This window comes from Peromyscus eremicus, chromosome 1, assembly GCF_949786415.1.
Source record: "Peromyscus eremicus chromosome 1, PerEre_H2_v1, whole genome shotgun sequence".
In the NCBI taxonomy this organism is placed as follows: Eukaryota; Metazoa; Chordata; class Mammalia; order Rodentia; family Cricetidae; genus Peromyscus; species Peromyscus eremicus.
In genome coordinates, this window is record NC_081416.1 from 34,425,987 (window position 1) to 34,444,818 (window position 18,832).

Below are 18,832 nucleotides of genomic sequence, written 5' to 3' on the forward strand. Positions count from 1 at the left end.
TTTATGATTTTCATTTTGTGGCAGAACAGAACAAATGCTAAATGTGCTTTAGAAGTGAGGCTATATAGAGAGGGGCCAATATCCCACATCTTGAGCTATGCAAGTAAAAAATATTTTCTTATAACTAGAACAATCTACCAGGGTTCTTGATCCTTGGATCTTCATACTGATTATAATTACAAAGTGTTCAGAAAGGTTTACTATTATAATTGAGCTTATTATTAATGTGCATATTATATTTCATTCTCTAGGGATGGGAAAGCTGGGGGAAACACATTTAGTGATAGCTCTTCATTAGCCATCATTGAAGAATGAATTAGACTTTAAGAATCGATCAAAAATTTCTGGTCAGCCTTTTATTACTATCTTGTCTTGAGCCCTTTTTTTAATGACATCTATTATCAGATTGAAATGGCGATTGAGACGCTGCAAAAGTCTGACGGTCTGTCCACTCACAGAAGTTCTCTTCTCAACAGCCATGTAAGTTGCCTCTTCATGTACACTAATCTCTTGCTTGTTCTGCATGTGTTGCTTGCCTCTAAGTGCTTGTTTTATTTATTTCCTTATTTATTTTGCTTCTTAACCTTCCTTTCTCAAGCTTCTTCAGACTCTAACCATTTAATGCCCATTTTACACAGTGGGATGTCTCAGAACAGAACCACAGTGTGCTGCTTACTGGGTGTTTGTGCTTTTTGTCTATATATACAAATTTGAAAATTAACGACAAGCCACCATGTATTTCTAAAATGTAATTAATAGTGTTTTTAAACATTTTAAAGATTTTTACCCACATATTTATTTCCTCTGAAGCAAAACTTTGTTATACACATCTTTACATCTGAGACACAGAAGCAACCTTGTCCACTGTGTGGCTGGTATCAGTCTTTAAGTGGATAAGTAGTCACTAAATGCCAAAAGCAGTGATAAACTATTTAAAATGTGTTCACTGGTAAGACTGTAAGGTAGGCAGGTCACAGTCACGGATGAACTCAGGTCCTAAACAATGAAGAGAAATGACAATGGGCCAAAAGTGAAGTTGTACGTAAGCCGTGAGTTGCTAATATCTGAGTCAAGCAGAGTGGCCTTACTGGTGTTGAAGCTTTTACGGTTACCAGGTACTCCATCACTGTAACACTGGTAAGTTGTGGGAAGTCAACACTTTCGACATCTGTTCAAATTTGAGGAAACCAGTGAAAATGCTTGTTACGCTTATTTTTAGAAGGTGATTTCTGAATGTATGGGGATGTCAGTGGATCGATGACTTAAGTTTGTTATAGATATGTGTGCTAGATTAAGATTAGTGACATTTGAGTAAGAATTAGATATTTCCTTCCAAAGTTATTGTTTTTTTTTAAATTTAGGGATAATTTATTGTGTTTTCTTAATTTGTCTTAATATTTTATGACTAAAAGTTTTAACATTAAGATCACTAGAACATAATTTTCAAAAAGGCTATAGTATTTTTAACAATCATATAATTTATGGAAAATATTTCACTGTGTTTTTTAAAAAATATTTGAACTTTGAAATATTTAAGATTTCTATTCTGGAATACCAGTTCTTTTTGATGTTCTAATGTTTGTTTTTGGAGGAGGTGTTTTGACTCATTCCTTTTTCAAGAGAGGTTTCTTGGCAAACACAAACATGTTAGCCAATTTGCAGAAGGCCTATAATTTTGGTGAAAATTATAGATAGAAACTTTAAAATAAGAATATATATTTTGTCACCTCTGTTTAAAAACAATTTGAACACAATTTTCCACTCTTTGTCCTTAAATATATCCTGCTTATTGGAATGAGTCTGTGGTTGTGTTAAAGGCTAGTTTACCATATGCTATTAGGATGCATTTGCCAGTTTGTATATTGGAAATAGCAAGTGAAAATGCTTATCACTTCCAGCCAGACATGTGCAGGCATATAAGTATTTTTAAAATAAATAGAAATTTGTAGTTGCTCTTTTGAAATTTTCAGATTTCTGAATTGTCTCTGAAAGCCAATTCTTATTTCACTCTTGAGATATGAAATATAGCCTAATATATTGTTTAAATTTAACTTCAATAACCCAACTTTATTGATATTTTCATGAACAATAATGTAGGTATAAGAACTTTTTAAAATATTTCTATTTGTTTGAAACTTTTGAAATATTTTGGGATATTTAAAAATCATTTTCTTAATTAGAACTTGTGAACTAAAATTCATTATCAATGACGGTGTGAATGAAACTGCTCAAACAACACAACTATGTAGTCTTCCCTGGTTCTGTGTTTCCATTGCGTAGTGTAGCAAATCTCCCGTCTGCTTAGCTATGTTTCATATGGAGGAAGGGTGGACACAAATGTTGCTCGTGTGCTGATAATCTTTGTTTCCTGGCTTCACTCATTTTTATTGCTTCTCTGAAGTGGTCAGGTTTGTTCAAAACTGTATGGGGAGTTCAGTCTTTAGAAACAAGAATGGTTCTGGAGATGGTTTATGAAAGGATCAGATGGTTTAGCAACAGGATCAGTGTTCTACTGATGCTCATCTGGTTAGCTTCTCCTTGAATGCAGAAAACATTCACATTGTCCCTTAGGAAGTTCATAATGCTCCTGACTTTCATTGGACTTTCCCAAACAGCTGGAATAAACAAACAAATATGTAATAATACTTAATAAAGTAAAATATAGAAATAAAAACAATGAAGAATAAATAAAATTCTGCTTAATACATGTCTTCTGGCTGGTGACTTCTTAAGGTGTTCCAAATTCTTCAGACTTCATTGGTGATTTTCTGTCACATAGAAATTTGACAGTGGAACAATATTTTAAAAGATATTGCCCATATTTTAAATGTTAATGAACTATGTTACCGTTACCTATCACGAGAGTATGATATAGACTTATTTGATATTTATAGGGTTCTTTGAGGTAGTTGAGTTCACCTTTATGATGATCAGTTCTCTGAGTTAACAGTTTCTACAATAGATCTATCTCTTTAGGAAGAAAATTAGAGATCAATATCTATGTGTCTATATTCAAACTTCTAAAAATGGATGTTAGTAGTAACTTTTGAGCATAAAAGTCTGTTTTATTTTGTGATATGGTACAGAAATTATTTCCTATTATATCCATATGCATTTAATTAACAGTAATTCAGAAAAATTATTACATGCAAATTAAGTAAATAATCCCTTTCTAATAGAATCCAACTTGACTCTTTCCTTTTCCCCTTCTTTCCACACATTTGATGATGAAGCAGTATTTTATTTTATACCCATTCTCTGAGTATATTCTTTTTTTTAAAGAGTGCTTATTTTTACTGTTGACCTGAATGTTTTTATGTGTACCACATGCATTTCTGGTGCCCAGAGAGGCAATAGGAGGACAGTGGATCCCCTGGAACTGAAGACGGTTGTAAGCTGCCGTGTGGGTGCTGCTAACTTACGCCTAGGTGCTCTGGAAGAGCAGCCAGCACTCTTAACCACACTGTATTCCCAGCCCCTTCCAGTGGATTTTAAAGAATATTTATGCTGCCAATCCATATTCATTATTTTCAATATGCTGTTATCATCCACATTAAAATGCAAGTGAAATTTCTATGTTTGATACACAATACTGTGTTCCAGATATGGCTGAGGAGAGTTATGCTGCATACAGTGCTTTAGTCTGTTTTTGTAACCTGGTGACATCATGTCAACATTAACACCATAGACAACCAATAAATATTAAAAGAATAAGGATTTTTATGGTTTGTATTCTAACACAACCCTAGTCCCTAGAACAGGGCTGGTATGTAATAGTAAATGCATACTACATATTACCTAGTGGATGAATATCAGAAACAATAGAATGGGATAGACCCTTTCTTTAATCTTCTAGGGTTCCTTCCCCAATCACGTGAATGACTGTTAGGAACTCGTACATAGACTTTTTGATTTCTCTTTTTGTCCCCAAACATTCAATCAATGTGTATGTATTAGTAGAGGGTTCTCTCTTATGGCATTCTAACTGAAGGAAGAATATGCGGTTCAATTTATAATTTCCCACATACATCTTTAAGATTAAGAGTAACTTTTTCCTTCTAGTCTAATTCTTTAAAAGTTGTACTCCAAAGTGATATGATTCATCTCTTTGCATTTTAGAATGTGCTTTGATTTTAGTTTTATAAAATTATTTTCATATACTACTTTTATGTGTGTATTTTATTTTTAATTTAAATGTATGTGAAGATGCTGTTAATAATTTTATGCAACTGCCTAAGTCCAAAGATTATCTAATTCTTTTAGTTACAGACTTTAGCTTATTTTGTACTCTGAGCTGTAATTAATATATATTTTCATTTAGTATTTGTGTTATATCCAATTTAGGATTTTTTATTGTAAATTTCAACATAAAATTATTGTGAAATTAATTGCTACTAGCATTTGCCTAGTGCACTTAAGCATGAGTTTCTTTTTAATTCCACTTAAAGTGTATGAAAACCTCTAGGCATTTATGTTTTCAGAATTTCCACAATCTAGCAGACAATTGATTCATAATTCTTACAAGCTTAAGCTACTGAAATGTATTCAGCTTAAAAAAAATCTTGGATTTTAGTCATTCACCCACCACTGACTTGGCTGTGTTGTAAATAAAAATTAATATAGGCCTGTCAAATGTATAACATAGGTGCACTGAACTTAAGTGAATCCTAATTGATAATAATCCATCTGTAATATGCCAAATGTTACATTTAGGTGTTAATTGGACAGCACCATTATCTATTTTTATTTGTCGATTAATGTTTCCCTTTAGGAAAAATAGGAACCATTCATCCTCTGTAATCTGTTCTGATTAATACAGATTAAATTCAAAGTTGAAAGATGCAATTATCTTGCTTTCTGCCCTTAGATTAGTATATTTTGGTTCATTATTAGAACAATTAGGTTTCAAATATAAAGGTCAAAAGTTTCTATGTTATTTCACAAGCTTTAAATTTTGTAAATATAGCCACTTCATAAAAGTTTATTAAAAGAATAAAATAAGAGAAACAGATAGTTGCTTTCTAAACTTCTAAATGTTAAGGGTATTGAATTCTAATGTCCAACTGCATTCTGTTAAAGGGGAAACAGCAAGAAACAATGTACCTTATAAGAGTTACTCAGTTCCTTTGGGTAGGCAGCATGTAGGACATAACATCTTTTACATTATAGTACAGAAATGTAACTGCTAAGTTTCTGTAATAATAAAAAATAATGCTACCTAGTCCTATACTTTAGACTTAATACTGATTTATAATTTTATCATGTGTCAAAATCAGAAAATTAAATAGTAGTATGTAGAATGTAGATTAAATATTCCAGCTGTGTCTCCAAGTCTGTTCTGGCATATTCTAGATGATGTATTGCTTCTCGAGTAAGTCTCTTGGATAATAACCATAGATGGTATGGACTCCATGGCAGCAGACCAGCCCCTCTATCTTCAGGGTTTGTTTCTGTTGACCCTCTTCTCTCCTCCCACATGGTCTCCATGCTTCTGCAAAGAATAAAGTGCCTCCTTTTGATGAGATGGAGGTAGAAACAAATGTAGCTTTGCTATTGTCAAGTCCTAAGTCACCAAGACACCTGTCCTGGAACTTATAAACCAACCACAGCTGTATGCTGTGCAGTGTGCATGTGTATAATTATTTGTGTGTTCACATTGGTAAATTCGTATTTTTTTAAAAAAACTAATTTAAAAGTAAAACATTTGGGGAGATATAAACGATATAAGAAGAATATAAGTTTTCAAAATAGGCCAAAGTTTTTACTTGTATGTAAAAGGATTAAACAGCTATTCTGAAACAAAGCTCAGTTTTCTCTGAATTCTCCAACTGTGGTGTGGGTAACAACATTTAGGATTCTAAGTAGTTTATACAACCTTTTGCTATAAGTAAAGAAGACATTTTTGCCACAAGGAAAGATTTATTTTTTACATATATAAAAATTGTTACTAAAATTGGCCTGATTTAACTCTCACACCCAACCACTGTTGGAGTTGAAGCATTTTATGGTGACCTTTGATTCTTATGCTAGCTTCCACTTTTATTAAATACACTGTTTAAAATTTATCAAATATTTATATTTTTCAAAATCTTTTATCTCTAAGATATCATCCTTGACTGTGAGAAATGAGTAAGCTCATGTACCCAGTTATTTTCACTTCTAAGTAGTTAAGTGTTATAATGACACTAGTATACAACTATGGTAGTATTGTTTCATTTGTATTGATTTATATATTTGTATTGATCTACTTTTATTTTTATACTGTAATTATAAAGTTCACATTTTAAAATCGACTACTCCATTTCTGGGGTGAAATGTCCTTTAAGATTTTCTATATAAGTATCTGTCACCTGCTCATTATAAAAGGAAAGAACATTGGATCATTTCACTCCTCTTTCTTAATCATGTTATTAAGCCTTTTATGGACACACACATACACATGTGCCCATACACACACACACACACACACACACACACACACACATACACACACACACACACACACACCACTTTACTACTTTTAACTTTAATGTGTTTTATGATGTATGCTTGTGGATATGAGAAATTTATTATATCATTTGCAACTGCTTAAAATACTTTCACTTTATACAAAATCCTTCCAAGAGCTTTTTTTTTTTTTTAATTTTTAGTATTTCCTTGTTAACCCTTGATATCAAGGGTCTGTATTTCTATTTTTAACATGTTAAAAATACCCAGAGAAGGCCGTTGTGTCTTGCTCAAACTAGCTCTAACTAGGCTGTAGCTCAGCCATATGCAATATGGTTCACATGGCTACTTGAATTCCACTTGAAGTCTTTCAAATCCTGATCATTTTACTGAGGTGCATGGATGAAATATGAGCCAGGTTTGTATTGCTGTATTTTGTCTTTCTTTCTTGTGTTTTATATTTTTAAATTCTTAAAATTTAAAAAAGGAAAACCTCTAAAGAAGCATGCCAGCCCACTGTTCTAAGTAGAGTACTGACTTTGACCTCAGTGACTTAATGCATGTGTGAGTTCACCTCTGATGTTTTATATTAAACAGATGCCTATATAGAACATATGCTGTGTGTTATTTTCAATACACAACACTCATTTTTGAAAACTTTTCTCTGGAAAACTTTTTACTGATATGGAGGTTAAAAATAAATACTATGAAAAAAATTACTTTATGACCTGTAATACTTTTCTGTCACTATAAAAAGGAGAGCTAATTTGTGTAATCATTTTAGTGTTTTATAGTGTTGAATTATTTATGACACAATATGTATTTTAAGTTTGTATATTCCTATAGATATGTGTTCCTTAGGAAACTAGAATTCTTCCTGAACAGGACATAATTTTATTTTTACAAGTATCTTATATACTTTGTGGTGTATTTCAAAGCCATTAGTTATTGCAAGTTTGATGATATGTTTACTATTTAATGATTATTTAGGGATGTTTGAAATTGAAATGCTGTGGAAAATTCAGTTGTTATACTTTAAAAATAATTGAAACATTTTGATAATTTTTATAAGAAATCTGAAAGTTCTGGTTCCAAGTTTCATCAAAAGTCTTAGATGACATACATAAACTTAATAGATAAAATAGAATAATTCTTTGATTTACATGAATGTCCAGATCCTCATCACTTTTAGCCCTTAAGTAAATACCTAGAAGATAGGTAGATTCATATTCATCTTTGAATTATTTTACTTCGATAATTCACACTTAATTACAATCTGGGTTCAATGTTTGCTCTTTACTATTCCATTTATACATTCCATGAAGACGGTTGAGACAAATAATATAAAACATTTGCTGTTTTAATGGCCTGTTGGTCTAGAGTAATTAGGAAATAAGAATTAGAAACCACACTCAAGCATAGAGACAATATGTAAACTTGAGGAGATCATCTCCATTTATGTCACTTCTTCTGTAAGGAAGTAAATGAAAAAGTTGAAATTTAGTAACATATATATATATGATATAGATATATATAGATATATGGCAGAGATCTTTCTTGTACATTCCAAATTTAAACATTTTTCAAAAAATAAAGTGCAATATAAAACTTTAAAATGTAAGCTATAGGTGGAAAAAACATTATTTACTACTTAGCGTGGTAATGTGCCTTCTAAAATTTTGAGGAAAAAAGACACCTCAACTTTGAGGTAGAAAATTGAGATGATTGTAAAAATTATTGCCTTTTGTTATATAGAAGTTATTTGTAACGTCTAGTGGGTGTACTTCTTTGGAAGGAAGAATGACTAAATTTTGCCTATTTGCAACATTTGTCCCAGTAGATAATAATGTTATTGTATTATCTAGTGGTAATTTGGGATAAGTAAATTGTAATTCTGTAAAAATGAATAAAATCTTAATCTAAAACCTCATATAAGTAAGCCTGCTGTTTACGTATTGTAACAAACCAACACCAAAGATGAATTAGATACCATATTACCAGGCTGAGGATATATTAGCTGCTATGTTGCCAGGCTTAGTAGAATGTTTTGTTTTATAACAATTATAAATAATTTGTTTATATTATTAATTTTGACCAGTGAATGCTGTTATTTGAATTCTTTAAAGAAGTATATGTCTCCACGATTATAGTCAATATAGGGAAAATTATTATCTCTACTTATGCTTGAAAATTTGAAGATAAGATACTGTCTAAATTGGTAACTGCTGTGACATTTCCCAGAGCTTAGAAAGTCAGATTTAGCAGCTTCTGGATAATCCCCGTTTATCCTAAGAGTTAATGAAGTGCTTCCAAGTATTTGTACATACTGTATCTTGCCGAAGTTTTGGCAAATTACGTGAATTCTCTGCTTATTCTCTCTTATCTTAACAGCTCCAGTGGCTGTTGGACAATTATGAGACAGCAGAAGGAGTGAGCCTTCCAAGAAGCACGCTGTACAATCACTATCTTCGACACTGTCAGGAACACAAACTGGACCCAGTCAACGCTGCCTCTTTTGGAAAACTAATAAGGTCCATTTTTATGGGGCTACGGACTAGGAGATTAGGAACTAGGTTAGTACTGACAGTCAACATAATAGTTCGTCTTTCTTTATCAAATTACAGCCATGTTGTACGGTGAACAGAAATGTACTTGATTTCAGAAAACATGAAGGAGATAAATATAGAATGAAGTCACTTTATAAAGTCCATAGGAAAAGGAACATTTTTATTCAGTGACTATCACCAGACTGGTTTTCAAACTGCATAGAAATGAGAAGGGCAGCCTGTTCGTACAAGATTTGCATATGATACTTTTGAACGTTGTTATATACCACTGTCATTGCTTTTTGAAAATAAACCTATTAAACATGAATAAAGTGACATAGTAAATGGGAAACTAAGCACTTCCTTATTTTAAAATACATTTAATTATTTTTATGAAAACTATTTTACTAGAAGAATAAGTTCAGGTGGAGGTTTCCAGTTTATTCTGTAATTCTGGGGCAAATTAAAGGAATTTTTCTGATAACCTTGTGAAATGTGCATATTTGAAGTCCTTGCTAAAGGCCCTGTTTTGCCTTTTACTAGCCTTCTAATCCTTCTCATCATTTCTCTTGCTCTTGATTGTGAAAATTCCCACCTTAGGGACCAGTGATGTGACGGAGGGACTTTCAGTCTCATGGGTTTCTTTCCTTCAGAAACACTGGATGTTGTTTTCTAAGCCAATATGGTGAAAAGAAACTTTGGAGCCTTGGAGCTTCGTTTTTATTCTCTATGGTTTTTACAAATTGAAAACTAATACTTTAAGCAGTTAGGGAAAATATATGAATTGGTTGGCTTTCTAAATCATACAGGAATTATATATAAAACATTAAACTAGAGATGCTGCACTGTACATTGGGTGATAGATCTTTAGTGATAAGTCACTGCCTCAAAGGCTTACGGTACAAAGGGTTTTTTTTTCCTCTCTGTAATACCCTAGTAATTAACATCATTACGAGTTTATGCTGAAAGGAGAAGTGAATGTTTTAAGAGAGAAAAGACTAATCTGCCCCTAACTGTCTCCAGAAACGTGGCTCAGATTCCCCATAGCAAACACAGTTTAACACGGGAAATGCATACCCATGTGCTCTAGCCTCCTTTCTGTTACTGTGATAAACAGTGTGACCAAAAACAACTTAGGGAGGAAAGAGTTTAACTGGTTTACACTTCCAAGTCTCAGTCCATCATTGAGAGAAGTCAGGACCAGGAACTAAAGGCAGAAACCTGGAGGCCGGAACCATTGAAGAATGCTTCTTGTTGGCTAACTCACTGGCTCTTGACTACCTGCCTTTGCATAGTACCACTTCACACTGGACTGGACATGCCTGTATCAATTAATAAAGTTATCCTCCCAGAGACATGCCTACAGGCCCATCTGATCTAGTCAGTTTCTCACTGAGGGCTTTCTTCTCAGGTGACCCAAGTAGAAAATAAAAGCTAAGTAGAAAACCATTTCTGTAGTATAATTTTTATAGAATGTGATGCCTTTATATATAAAGAATCAAAGAAATGAAAAATTGTGATTTTTATACTAACTCTGAAGAAATGGACATTTCTGGATAAGCATGATTGGGCAAAGTGATGTGATCTAAAATAATAAATAGGATGAAGGGTGGCCCAGGAAGGCCCTTCATTCAGATTCCATGCTGTGTCCTCAGACAAAAAGATACTCCTTTCCTCTAGATGGAGGAAGGCCTCTCTGGCATGAGGGTCCTAAGACTTACTTACAAAGGAATATCAGCTACATTTTATCACCCACTTCACTGGATAAGAAGTGAGAGCATTTTCTCTACTCCCTCACCTGTTTCTGCTGTTTTCTCTAATATTGAGTACCGTATTTTGGGATAGTATGCCCAGAACCTCATTACTGTGTTAGTTTTAGGAGAGTTTGTATGTATTTGAACTGTGAATTTTTTCTTTTGCTTGCTTTGAAGCAAATGTGAAACTTTCAAATTGCCAGAGGTTCAGTTCTTTCATAAATATATTCTTTTGGTACTTCAAAAGGTAGTATATTTTAAATTGCAGAATGTGATTGTCTATTCAGACTGAAGAAACTAGCTTTCATTCCTTTGAAAAGAAGAACTTTTGTTTCTCCTGTATTTCCTCTCCCCCAAACCAGGAAAATCATTATTTGGAGACCTAACCTAGTATTTCCTAGCTGATGGCTCAGTAGTTACACATATGGTGCCAATATTTTGAAACTCTAGGCTTTAGTCAACATTCTAATAGCTGTATTGTTGTACTGCTTTTGTTACTGAAAAGGATTTCAATGGATCCTATTTTGAGGCTCTATTCAAACCTTGAAACACATCTTTAAAATAGAAAGGGACAAAATTGGGGTTGTTTGGGTTTGTCAATGAGTAGAATCCATATTCTTCAAGTACATTCTGCAGTATTGCCGTTTTTTACTTTTGATTCCCTACCCCCAAGGAGTCTGTCTCCTAATTCTTTTAACATTATATGTAGTGTTCGCAGTTGAGTTGGAAAGGAAAGCCTAAAAGAATGAGGAGGGAATAAATGCTGTGGGTTGAGTTTAAACAAATGGCATGTTAGGAAGCTGGGGGAATGCTAATAGAGAATGCTGATGGTATTAGGGATGAAATCTCAGAGATCCTTCTGCTGTGGGAACTGACAGCAGCTTTTCACTCTTCTTCCAAGGAATGGAAGGAAAATCAGTATAGATCAAGAGGCAGACTAAATCTCAAGGTTTTCTGTTTGTTTGTTTTTAAGTGAACAGTCTGTAGAAACATTATGTGCCAACAAGATTATCTAAGTGAAATTATCCAAACCTGACCAAACCTCTTTTTGGCACTTACATAAACAAAAAGCAAATAAAACCATTGCATTTCTACCAAAGGCAGTGCAAAGGGTATGTTTTGATAGACCCCATCTCCAAATTACATCTGACTGAGGATGACTCTGGGTATACTTCTCTTCCCTGTCCATTCCCAGTGGGATAAAAAGACCTACCTCTCACTCCATCCCAATCCTAGTTTGTAAGGAACCACATCTCAGAAGAAAACTATCAATTTACTTTGCCCATTTTCCCATGATTAATGCCTCCTGCTTCCTACCCTCCCTTTTCTCCCTACAGCCTCTAGTTTGTATAGAACACTACCAGGTGTGTTTGGGGTAGGTTTTATTGTAGGTTTTTGCTCTAATCTCAGTGGGTTTTATAAATAAGATCTAATCTCTCAAGTGGAAGGTCTTTCTCTGGAGGCAATTAGGTTTTTACTTCTATTTCATTTTCTTGAAAGTGCAGGGATTTGATGGTTTTAATGTTTCTTCAAATGTATGGCTCATCTAATGTATGTTTGTTAGTCTTGGAAGTCAAATTCTCTATTTTCATTAAAAATATTTAATCCACACACCACTTAAATTTCTCTTTGTAAATGAAAGAAAAATTGGAAAAGCACTCACTGACATATTGCTATATATAGACTTGTGAAAAACTAGTCTCTCTGCAAGAATTTACATATTTAAAATGTTAATTTTGCAAGAATTTGCCAGTTCCATTCAGGATAAAAATTGTCATTTCTAATATCAAGCATGGTATTTTTCATGAACACTAAGAAGTTCCAAAATTTTTATTCCAGAAGGACTTGACCATTTTTAGAGGGGAATGTCCCAATCTTTTATGGTATATCTTATTAGTAAATAACAGATATGAATCAATAAAATCAATGATAAAATGTATTTTAAAAGATACATGTTAAGTACCTTCTCCCTTTTTTGGTTTCAAAACATTAAATAATAAACCATCATAGCATCTAACAATGATATTATACCATCATTTCTAAATTAAACACACAATTAATACAAGACTATAGAAAAAAGATTTTTTCTTTTCTCTGTGTGTTTATGGCAAGTTGCTGTCTAGTGTACCATGATTTGTGCTGTGGTTGGATTGTGATTGGCTCTTTTCCAACCATTACCCCTTCTAAATTAAATTTGAAATACATATTAGAAAATAAATTAATATGAGTGGGACAAATATCAGATAAATAATGAAGTGAACACTTATAGGAAATGTTACCCTTGATGTGATTGTTTTGGGATCTTACTTTGATTTTTGGAATGTCACTATAGAATTAATAGGTATCCAGAAAAGAGAAATCATAAATGTGAAATGTTAGCATAATGTTTTAACCAAATTTTCCTGTGTGAAATTAATGGCTAATATTAGTCTTACTGACTTTTCATGTTTCTATATTTATTGTTCTCTTATGAAGAGGAAACTCCAAGTACCATTACTATGGGATTCGTGTGAAGCCAGATTCTCCTCTTAACCGTCTACAAGAAGACATGCAGTATATGGCTATGAGACAGCAGCCCATGCAACAGAAGCAAAGGTAGATCTGTGTTATCTCGTGTCAAAGCTACACATATCCTAACTCCATAGGTTTTCTTGTTTCGAACAAACAAGTGTACAGGACTGCTGCTACCAATGACATGCTTTCACTGGGAATAGTGTTGAAGTATCATTTGGAATTTCAGTGCTCCTTTTTTCAGTGTTTAAAAAATAACTTATCCTCCAAATTGTCAGGCCCCTTTAAAGTTAAGTGTGATGTCCCAAACTACTGTCCATACAGGGAAGTGACATACAAAGAGTAAGGAGTACACCCAGGCAAATGGCACCTTTGGAGAAACTTAACTTTAGTGTTCATGAGACATGCTATTCTTAAATCCTTCAGATCATTTTTCAAGTATTATTTATTATATATTGCAAGTATGAGTGTGTATGTGCAAGAGACAATGCGTCTAGGCATGTCTGTGTGTGATGTATTTGTGAGGGTGGGTAGGTGGAGGTCAGAGAATAATTTTCAGCATTTGGTTCTCTTCTTCCACCATGAGTTCTATCTGATAAGGTCATCAGGCATGCACAGCATGCAGCTTTACCTTGTGAGCCATTCTGCCCATCCCAACTAATTCTTTTTGATCGAGTCTGAGTTCTTGTAGGATCTTTGGGACTTCTTACATTTTCTTGGAATCTAATCTTCATGAACATAGAATTGTAGACATTAGAGTTTTAATAGCTCATACATTCATGGATGGATGGCTGCATGGGTAGATGTATACATGGGTGGATGAATGAATGGGTGGATGCAGAGGTGGATGGATGATAGAATTATATTTCTTGCAATTAAAAAAAAAACAACTCTGTCTGGTCTATGCTCATAATCCTTGACAAGCAAAGCATTAGCAGCCATGTTTTCAAATATCTCACAAAGGTTAAATGGAATATATATACTGTTAGTTTTTAAACCAAGAGCCTTCCTGTCACTTATGACTCTGTCACAATTTATAGTAAATAAAAATTCAAGAAGTCTCTCTCTTTACTAGTGGAGCTTACCTATGCTCTGTAGTTGCAACTGTTCTTTCCAACTGAAGTGGTAGAAGTAACTAGGAGAAAGGTATGATTTTACTAGCTAGGTTCTTCATCAATCTAGTAGTTATTTGTGTAGGAAGATCTCATCCATACTAGTGTAGTACACAGTATGACTTCTAAGTCATAGAAAGACAATGTCACATAATAGATTTTCCTCTGGTCAATAAACATTGATTGAAGTTCTACTGTGTGCTGGGCTCTAAATTCAAAGACAAGACAGTCTCTACCTTTGAAAAGACAAAGATTGTGAAGAATGAGGGGGGTAAAGTAGGGCAATATGTTGTACAAAACTTAAGGTTTAATCAAAGAACTATAGAATACAGATGAATTGAACAAACTCTGGGAGAAGGAGGACTAGGAAACTTCATAGAGAATGTGCTATTTGAGTAGGGGCTAGGAGTGAGAAAAATAAGGACTACCTAGGCAGAAGAGAAGTGTTCACATAAGCACATGAGGTGGAGGATGATGTTGTTGGCAGTGGTCTATGATTTGATTAAGTTACTATTGCAGAATGAGAATTGAAAAGATGCTAAGGTGCTTAATAAGAGATAGAATTTACCTAGTAGGTTGAGGCATATAATAAAGGGTTTAGGTTTAAATGAAAGCAATAAGTTTGGTTTTGTGTGTGTAGAAAATAGCTTTAAAGCTATTTAAAGCTTTGAAGCAAAACAATGAAATTCTGTTTTTTTCTAGAGAGATGTCTTTTTTATTTTGGTGCAAGACATATTTAATAGGAAGAGACTGGTGGTAAGGACTCTTGCTAAGTTATTTCAGCAAAGTCATAATTTTCAGTGTGTCCTAGCCTGGAGATGCAATTCAAGGCTGTCCATCATAGAAGGATTTTTAACCCACAGATTCTCAGTTTTGCTTTTAGCTGCTAGTTATTTTTAGCTGTAGATAGAAAAATGAATTTAAAAGGACTGAAAAAATAACAAAATAAAAGATAGATTAGTACCATATGCGGTAGTGATAGTTTATATGTTATAATAAACTGTTACAATCTTAAGCCTTTTGTTATTTTTCCACTTATTAAGAACATAATTTATAAAATTTGCTTTCTGATGTGATCTCTGTCCCAAAGTATAGCAGCAATACAGAGTGAAATAATGATGAATTAAGAAGTAACATACTCAAACATAAATATTAACAAAAGTCTGATAAATTGTATCTAGGGAAAGCCAGTTTTCTTGTCTTTTACCTATGATTTACCTTCCTGTGATTTACCTATGAGGAAATCTAGTAAATTCACATAAAATTCAAGCTTTCTAAAGACAGTCTTTATAAAAAGCAAAAACTATCTCTATTTTTCTTTTTTCCTTTTTTTAAAAATTTTGTTCCTATTGAACAGACTCCAGAGCTGTAAAGGTTAAGGAGCCATGAAAACCTTTGGTATATGTCTCCAGGTGGTGATAATCATTATAAGAAAAAGATACAATGTGAGCATGTTTATGGAGATGTAAAATTCTTATTATATGAATAAAATCTGCCAATACCAATGTCTTGTGCTTTCTTATGAATGAAAAGCATTAGAATACCAAAGAAGTACTCGATTTTTTTTTCTTCTGATAGCTTTTTTTTTTTTTTTTTTTTTTTTTGAAACTGGGTCTCCCTATATAGTCTCAGCTGGTCTGAAACTTAACATGCAGCCCAGGCTGGTGTAACTATAGTTTTCCTGCCTTGCCCACAGTCAGGACAAATCTTTGTCACCCGCCAGTCCCACAGCCGCTTAGACCCAACCAAGTAAACACAGAGACTTACATTGCTTACAAACTGTATGGCTGTGGCAGGCTTCTTGCTAACTGTTCTTATAGATTAAATTAATCCATTTCCATAAATCTATACCTTGCCACGTGGCTCGTGGCTTACCAGCATCTTCACATGCTGCTTGTCATGGCAGCGGCTGGCAGTGACTCCTTCTGCCTTCCTGTTCTTTCTTTTCTCCTCTCTGTTAGTCCCGCCTATACTTCCTGCCTAGCCACTGGCCAATCAGTGTTTTATTTATTGACCAATCAGAGCAATTTGACATACAGACCATCCCACAGCAGGCTGGCTTCAAACTCACAGAGATCTTCTTGCCTCTGCTTCCTAAGTACTGGGATTAAAGGTGTTCACAACTCCTGGCTTCGCTCTTACTCTTCAAATGGCATCCTGATGAATGATGGCAGTGTTGTTGTTAAGTACACAGACTTTGTACAGGGATACTCAAGGGGCTTCAGCTTGCTGAAGGAGCATATCCACTGTTCACAGTTTCTTTCCTTTTGTCTGGATGTAAAGGTTACATTAAAAGTATTTTTGAGCCGGGCGGTGGTGGCGCACGCCTTTAATCCCAGCACTCGGGAGGCAGAGCCAGGCGGATCTCTGTGAGTTTGAGGCCAGCTTGGGCTACCAAGTGAGTTCCAGGAAAGGCGCAAAGCTACACAGAGAAACCCTGTCTCAAAAAACCAAAAAAAAAAAAAAAAAAAAAAAAGTATTTTTGAAAATGATGAAAAATAATTATTTTCATCATTTATTTGATAAGTTTTTTATGTCTGGATGATTCCAAGATTCGAATGAGTTTAATGAAATTAAAATTTATGTAAGAAAATGTACGCTCATAAAACTACAAATGGTATGTGAAAGGTTTAAAATATAACAGGTAGTGGTATTTAATATTTCATCATATTCAGATTAAATACCTCATGATTCATTGACTGCATATGTAATTCCATATCTTCTATGGTTTAAACTGCAGGTTGGACATGTTTTTTGTAATTAGAAGTCAAGTATATGTGTTGATTGTTTTGATAATTTAAGTTTGGGCATTCAATTTTATACATCTGGTTTGAAAACTGGAGAGGGCAATAGAGACGATTTCCACTTCTGTGTAAATCAGATGCCTTTCAAGGCTACCATGTGGAGCATAGCCATGCATCAAGCAACAAAGTAAGAGAGTTCTGATTGAGAAGCAGATATGACAGATATATTTTCCCATATTTGAAAGATGAATCTATCTTAAAACCATATATCTAAAGTAAAGGGACAGATTAGAGCCTCTTTGATGCAAAAGCAAGCATGGGGTGTAGCCAGTGACATAAAAAGCATTGTAAGTAGTCAGAGTGTTCTTTTTCCTGGAGGCTTTCTTGGTACCATGGTCTGTGGAATACAGTGAACGGACAGATGAACTAGACACTCCCATCAGCACATCTTTGCTATCACGCTAATGATCAGAGTTACAGTAACAAGGTACCATAAACTGCCTTTGAAAATAGTGTTAACTATGGGTAATCAAAAGGAGAAAAATGTGTAATGTGTAAAATACCTTCTGTTGAAAATAAACTTTACACTTAAATGAGGAAATCTCCAGTTTTTAAGGAAATTTACTCATATCCTAATTGCTTGCCCTAATTTAGACAACACATAGGTTATCAAGCAGCAAAAGAAAGAGAATAATAATTTTAAGGTCTACAAACTATGTAAAAATGTTTGTTGCTGTGTATCTTTAGTACTTAAAGAAATATATAGGAAACCTTGACGTTTGTATTTTAGCTGCTCTTCCATATCCTTGTTTCAGAACTGGTGGAAAGAAGCCACGTGCTTTTGGCAGTGTGCCTGACCATGTCTGATTGCAGTAGCCACTCTCAAAATATAAAAATACATTTATGATTTCTCAACAATCTCATGCAATTGTCAGTTGCTTACAAAATAAGCACATCACATGTAAAAGAGAGCATAGGATGACAGGAAGGTAGGAAGAAAAGATCACTCACTTGCTAAGTAAATGATATCTGTATAAGATAGACAACTCATCATATAGCAACCTGATCAAGAACAGACCCTCTTATCTTCATTCTTGTATAAAATCTATCCTTGAAGACACAAGTAACTCAAACAAACAAAAAAAATCCATACATTTACAAGAAAAGTTGAGAGCCAAGTATAGTGGTTCATGCCCCCCCCACACTGTCTTCCTTCCATTCCCCAATGTTCCTTCCTTTCCCTCTCCCTTACACATGGAAACTAAAGCAAAAGAATTGCTCTAAACTCAAGTACAACCTCAGCTACATAGTGAGAGCTCTTCCAAAAGTACACACAGGGCAAATTCACAGTGCAGTGAGTATGTTTTAACTAAGGGGGAAATGTGTCACCTACCCATTTGAATGGTCTCTTGCTAGGAAGAGCATCTGAAAGAAAGAGCCTTTATGATGGTGGGGGAAGATGAGAAAGGTTTGGTAGAAAGGGGACAGACAGCAAGACTCCTTTTACTTCTGATGTGAGGGAGAACATCCAAAGACGTTTGTCATTGGAGCTTTCTTAATGTCAGGAGCTTGGGACAGGTGAAACAAAAACTTTCTACTTAAACTGGAGGATAAAGTGACCACAGGCTGTCTTGGTACTCAGGCTGTCTTGGTACTTTTATTGATGTATGACTTCATAACCCCTAGCTTCAGTTTCTTCATTTTAAAATGGAAACGAA

The 18,832-nt window shown here is 34.1% G+C and overlaps 1 protein-coding gene across 5 annotated transcripts in view; it reads left to right on the forward strand.

The window, feature by feature from the left end:
* Nucleotides 1-18,832, forward strand: part of Rfx3 (regulatory factor X3) — a 239,861-nt gene that overhangs the window by 165,367 nt on the left and 55,662 nt on the right. For 4 of the 5 annotated variants that reach the window (XR_009378570.1, XM_059259371.1, XM_059259387.1 and 1 more), the window contains 3 exons: nucleotides 406-480; nucleotides 8,839-9,020; nucleotides 13,223-13,342. Coding sequence is in view for 4 of the 5 variants with exons in the window: in XM_059259371.1 (XP_059115354.1) it covers nucleotides 406-480; nucleotides 8,839-9,020; nucleotides 13,223-13,342 (377 nt within the window). In the remaining variant the exon portion in view is untranslated. The remainder of the gene's footprint in view (nucleotides 1-405; nucleotides 481-8,838; nucleotides 9,021-13,222; nucleotides 13,343-18,832) is intronic. The other variant, XM_059259379.1, reaches the window with a different exon arrangement.